The 6,232-nt window shown below is 40.6% G+C and overlaps 1 protein-coding gene across 2 annotated transcripts in view; it reads right to left on the reverse strand.

The window, feature by feature from the left end:
• The window catches only part of CCNC (cyclin C), a 28,170-nt gene extending 23,889 nt beyond the window's left edge, over positions 1–4,281 (reverse strand). Inside the window, exon 1 of one of the 2 annotated variants that reach the window (XM_006730217.3) lies at positions 4,005–4,277. In XM_006730217.3, the coding sequence (XP_006730280.1) occupies positions 4,005–4,036 (32 nt within the window). In that variant the 5' untranslated portion in view covers positions 4,037–4,277. Of the gene's footprint in view, positions 1–4,004 lie in introns of both variants that reach the window. The other variant, XM_006730218.3, reaches the window with a different exon arrangement.
• Positions 4,282–6,232: the final 1,951 nt, after the last annotated feature.

Here is a 6,232-nt window from a genome sequence, read left to right on the forward strand (position 1 = left end):
AAAAAAGAAGAAGGTAACAGGAGGGGAAGAATGAAGGGGGGGAAATCGGAGGGGTAGACGAACCATGAGAGACGATGGACTCTGAAAAACAAACTGAGGGTTCTAGACGGGAGGGGGGTGGGAGGATGGGTTAGCCTGGTGATGGGTATTGAGGAGGGCACATTCTGCATGGAGCACTGGGTGTTATGCACAAACAATGAATCATGGAACACTACATCTAAAACTAATGATGTAATGTATGGGGATTAACATAAGAATAAAAAAATTTAAAAAAAAAAGAAAGCTTTCCATTTTTACATTTTGTAACTGGTCACTTTATTAAACCTTTATTATTTATAATAATTTTTCAATTAACTGAATTTTCGAGTTAATTTTATCTCTACAGGCTGATAATTTTGTCATTTTTAGTATCTCATTCTATTAACTGTATTGAGTAGCAATTCATAACAATGTTAAACAGGCACCCTAATTTTCCTAATGTTTCACCATTAAATATCTCTTATTCATGCTTTGATGTTTTTACCATGTTAAGAAAGAATCCTATTTGTTTTAGTCAAAAATAGATGTTGAATTTTAATAGACTTTTTTTTTTTTTAAAGATTTTATTTATTTATTCGAGACAGAATGAGAGAGAGAGAGAGCACATGAGAGGGGGGAGGGTCAGAGGGAGAAGCAGGCTCCCCGCCAAGCAGGGAGCCCGATGCGGGACTCGATCCAGGGACTCCAGGATCATGACCTGAGCCGAAGGCAGTCGCTCAACCAACTGAGCCACCCAGCCGCCCTTAATAGACATCTTTTGATGCCTTCACTGTTTATTAACAGATTTTCTAACACTGACTATATTTCTACAATAAAATCACTATCATTTTTTTATATTTCTAATGTAATGTTAGACTCTACTTGTTAATAATTTATGATGTTTGTATTAATATTCAAAACAGACTGTTTTTAGTGCTACCTTTGCTAGATTTTATCAATGTTCTTGTAGCTTCAAAGAGAGAACTGGAAAGCTTTCTTTCTGTGTGAACTGGAATAATTTCAGTAGCAGATCCTCTTGAAAATGGGAAAACATTTACCCATGAAATAATGTGAGCCAGAGCATTTTTTAAGGGGTAGCTCTTTGGTAACTTTCTTTTTGTTTTTTTAAAGATTTTGTTTATTTATTTAATTGACAGAGAGATAGAGACAGCGAGAGAGGGAACACAAGCAGGGGGAGTGGGAGAGGGAGAAGCAGGCTTCCCACGGAGCAGGGAGCCCGATGCGGGGCTCGATCTCAGCACCCTGGGATCATGACCTGAGCTGAAGGCAGTCGCCTAACCAACTGAGCCACCCAGGCGCCCCTCTTTGGTAACTTTCTTAATTTGTTTTGGCTTTCAAATTTATTACCATGGAGATAACCCAAAAGTACATCTGGATTTATTGACTTTTCTCATTCCTAATTTTGTATCTTCGTATCATCCCTCTTTGATTCAACTAGCAGCAGTTTAGTCTACTATTTTGGTTTTTCCTTCCAAAGAACCAGCTCTTATAATTTCTGACTATTTTTCCTTTTACTATGTTAATATCAGTGTTACCTTTATTAAGTCTTTTTTTTACCCCCTCCCCCGGATTTATTTCACTGTTTCCTTTTTAATATTCTCAGACTATTCTGACTTATTTTTATTTTTTCTCAGTTATTCTGGATGTTAGTTTATAACTGTGGCTTTGGCTACATCCCATAGGTATGGATATATATTGATCTCATCAGGTTATTTCCTTGATATTATGTAACTGTATTTTCAGTTTCCTCTTTGATACAATAAAATATCCAGAATTGATTTTGTACATTTTTATTTCTGTTACCTCTTCATTAATTCAGTCAGCCACCTAGTATTTAGTGCCCTCTACTTTTACTGCAGTAAGGTCAAAGAATGTGTTGTGCTCTACTTCAACTTTCTAGAAAATGCTGTGATTCACTATGTTCTGGAATTATCATTAATTTCATCCTCACAGTCACTTAAAGTTCTTAAAAAGATAAATTTCACAAATATTTAAGTTTTTCCTCACAGCACATAGTATGGAAGATAAACCAAGAACACTTATACATAGCAAATCTCATAAAATTTAAGATTACATTGTTTGTAAAATTCACCATTATTTCATGTGCTAAGAAAAAAACTGTCATGCTCATTTCAGAAATGTTAAAATGTGCATCTTCAAGCCATGATAAACATAGTTCATGTCAATTTTCCTCTTTTCCCAAAATCACCTAAAACGATGGTTTTTGTCATCTTTTTGTTGGTTTGTTTTTCCAGAATTGATCGCCTTGTTTTTCTCACTTGCAACCTTTCGCAGATAAGGCACTTCATGATTCTGAAGAGAGCTCAGTGGCCCCTTCCTCCAGGACTATTTGAATTGTGAGGGAAGGACACTTTCAAAAAAAGCACATTTAACATTATAACAATTTTATATTTCAAAAGTGAAAAAACATTATAGATCCTGCTCCCCCTTTGATAAATGTTCTCATTATGCCAATAAGTGAAAGCATAATGAGAACATTTACCAAAAGGCAGGTAGTATCTTTTTTTTTTTTAAGTTGAAAAATGGCTCTAACTTCTGATAATCAACAGCTAGCTACCTGTCAATTCTTTTTCTTTTTTTTTAAAGATTTTATTTATTTATTTGAGAGAGAGAATGAGAGACAGCACAAGAGGGAAGAGGGTCAGAGGGAGAAGCAGACCCCCCCGCCGAGCAGGGAGCCCGATGCGGGACTCGATCCCGGGACTCCAGGATCATGACCTGAGCCGAAGGCAGTCGCTTAACCCACTGAGCCACCCAGGCGCCCTACCTGTCAATTCTTTCACCTTCTTTCAAACTTTATTAAAATACTACCCCTTGTCCACTAAATTTTCTGTATTTTAATTTTGCCCAAGCAAATATTACACTGAGCAAAACAGTGCAAAATAAAAATATAATCAGAGGTAAGGCTTCTGTAGAATTTCATCTCCACAGAATCACTTACAGCAAGAGGAAAGCTGCTTTTCTGAAAATAGGTTTTTCTTCTCTTACAAAGGACTAAAAACAGAATGAATAGGAATCCAACTTCTTCACAGAATCAAAATTTAAACTACAATTACTAATGGTCTCTTGGCATTAAGATATATTTACACTAAAATAGAAGAGTATCAGGTTCTGTTCATCTTTCAACCGTAGAGCGGAAAGCCTAGTCAAAGTTCAATTAGTCTCATCACCCACCTTTAGGCCTAAACAAATGTATTTAGGGAAAAATATTTTTAATATTACTCTAGTTCTTCCACGGTCAAAACAAAAACAAAAACTTACTCATGAAATAGGTTAAAGAAATCGGCAAAGTCCCTGGAAAATACATGCTTAAAACAAAATATAAGGCACAGACTAATGAAATGGATACATTTTGAGAGCACCTGCCCTATTCCTAACCAACATACAACTCCATCTAGTCATAAGGTAAGGCAGGAAGCGATCAGACAGCAGAAACAAGACTGACTCTGGACTCTCTCCTCGGAATAGTATTAAATCCACTCAAGATAGAAGGTCAATGACAAAAGACTACAATGCCGACAACTGAAGAGAGCCCAGGCAAAAGCGAACCCCAACTCTCCTGAAGAGTCGGCCTCACAGTCCAGAACTGTGCCACACTTTCCATACCTGCGCCCATCCCATCCCAACCCAACCCACCCCGCTTCCAGGCCTAGCTTATCCAGGAATCCAAAGTTAAACTCCTTCCTTCCTCGGAGACCGAACCTCTTTAGCCCCCGCCCTTGCCCGCTCACAGATCTTCCCCCCCCACCCCCGAAACGCAGCCAGGGGGCGGGGAGAGGAGAGTCGCCAGAGAAAAGTGCATCCCGCTTCCGGCCGCTGCCGCCCCCGGGAGACCCCGCGGCGCTCGGGACAGGGGCCGGGATCCAGGCCAAAGGGAGTCGCAGGCCCCGTCCTCACCGACTCCCAAGAACAAGCCCCGGGCGAGAACACGGAAGATCACTTACTAATGGGAGCTCTGCCAAAAGTTCCCTGCCATGGAACACAGCTTGCCCTGATAAAAAAGCACCAGCCGGCGGAGCGGCCCGCGGAGCGACCATAGACCCAGCCCGCCCGGTAACCGCGCTCCTGGATCTGATCTGCTCGGCTCCGCTCCGCGGCGGCTACGGTGAGAGGAAGAGGATGGCACTCTAGTCTCCTTGACGCCGGCCGGCAACACTCTACAGTGTAAACCCGTTCCTATGGATAAAAGTTCCGGCCAGCCCCGCGGTAGCAGATGGGGAGCAGACAGTCTGTGGGCGCACTGAGGGGGCGGGAACTAGTGCTCACAGAAGGCTCCCGGCGGTCGAGAGGCTATCGCGAGAGTTTCTTACCGGTTCCGGCCTAGAGCTGGGGAGCTGTTTTTTGTGAGCTACGTCCGTTCAGTGAGTGGGGAGGAAACCTGGGCAGGTTTGGGATTTTGTTACTTCATTTTACAGGCCGCCACTATGGCACATCGTTAAAGTGTAAGGTTTCGTGACTTCAGTTCTTTCTCCTGCTATTGAAAAGAGGTATAAAGCTTATTTTGTCTTCAAGGACCTACCAAAATTTACTTGCACCAAGCCGAATACGTTCTTCATGGAGTCCTTTTGGACTGGAATGCAAATTTTTAAAGCAGCAATACTTTTCCGTGCCAGAGACTACCGGTTTTGCAGAACAGTGAAAAACATTTTTCCTTTATTACATATGATGTGTGTGTATTCACATATAAGTGCCAAATAGAAAGATACAGCCAGAAATGCAATAATTTAATTTTACAAGATGAAATAATCTGTATTTCCCATTTTTATTATCATTATGACGTTGCATTTATTGTAAAACTTATTATTCTAAATAATTAGATACACCTGAAAGCTGTTCATAGAAAACCAATGTTCTGAGCAGCTTACTACATTATTTTTCAGCTAAGTGAAATAAGTCAGAGAAAGAAAATAGCATATGATTTCATTCATATGCACTTTAAGAAACAAAACAAATGGAGAAAAAAAAAAAGAGACCAAAAAACCAGATACTTTTAAGTATAGGGAACTGGTGGTTGCCAGAGAGGAGGTGAGTGAGGGGATGGATTAAAAAGGTGAAGAGGGGTGCGCCTGGGTGGCTCAGTCGTTAAGCGTCTGCCTTCAGCTCAGGTCATGATTCCAGGGTCCTGGGATCCAGCCCTGCATTGGGCTCCCTGCTCCGCGGGAAGCCTGCTTCTCCCTCTCCCACTCCCCCTGCTTGTGTTCCCTCTCTCGCTGTGTCTCTCTCTGTCAAATAAATAAATAAAATCTTTAAATAAAAAAAAAAGGTGAAGAGGATTAAGAGTACACAGATCACTGCTCAGCGCTGAGTAATGTATGGAATTGTTGAATCATTCTATTGTACACCTGAAACTAATACAACACTGTATGTTAATTATACTTGAATTAAAAAACAAAGGTAAAATTAGAGAAAAACTTTTTTTTTAAAAAAAGACATTATTTTTCACATTGTGGTTAGAGACCAGTTAGGGTGTCATGACATTGTGAGTCTGAAAAGCATTTTCTTTTTTTTTTTTAAGATTTTATTTATTTATTTGACAGAGAGAGACACAGCGAGAGAGGAAACACAAGCAGGGGGAGTGGGAGAGGGAGAAGCAGGCTTCCCGCGGAGCAGGGAGCCCGATGCAGGGCTCGATCCCAGGATCCTGAGATCATGACCTGAGCCGAAGGCAGACGCTTAACCGATTGAGCCACCCAGGCGCCCCGAAAAGCATTTTCTTGAATGAAATAAAATATCAGCTATGTCAGAAACAGCAAGTATTATTTTAAAATTTTGATTCATACACACACACATGCATTAGGTCCAGATGTGAAATGCATGTCAGTGACTTAACATAAAAATATTTTATATGTCACATGTCACTACCATAAAGTCTGATGTGGATTAGATTGACCTACTTGGTGGTTGTCCTCCGGATCTTCAAGGATCTAGCATATTTTCATCATTCAACTATTGCATCTTGGTTCTTTGCTTCTAGGCCTAAAAATCTTTCTAGAGAGAGCACAAAGGACTCTCACTGGCTCTTGATCAGTGTTAAGAGACTTGAACCAGAAACAATACCATCACTTCCTCTCATGACCCATTGACCAGAATAGGCATGTGACTCTAAATTAACTGCAAGGGAGGCCGAGAAATGTAGGGGAACATGTAGTATGTTTGATGAACACTTACGTCT

This window comes from Leptonychotes weddellii, chromosome 8 (genome assembly GCF_054177405.1).
Source record: "Leptonychotes weddellii isolate Sample4059 chromosome 8, ASM5417740v2, whole genome shotgun sequence".
In the NCBI taxonomy this organism is placed as follows: domain Eukaryota; kingdom Metazoa; phylum Chordata; class Mammalia; order Carnivora; family Phocidae; genus Leptonychotes; species Leptonychotes weddellii.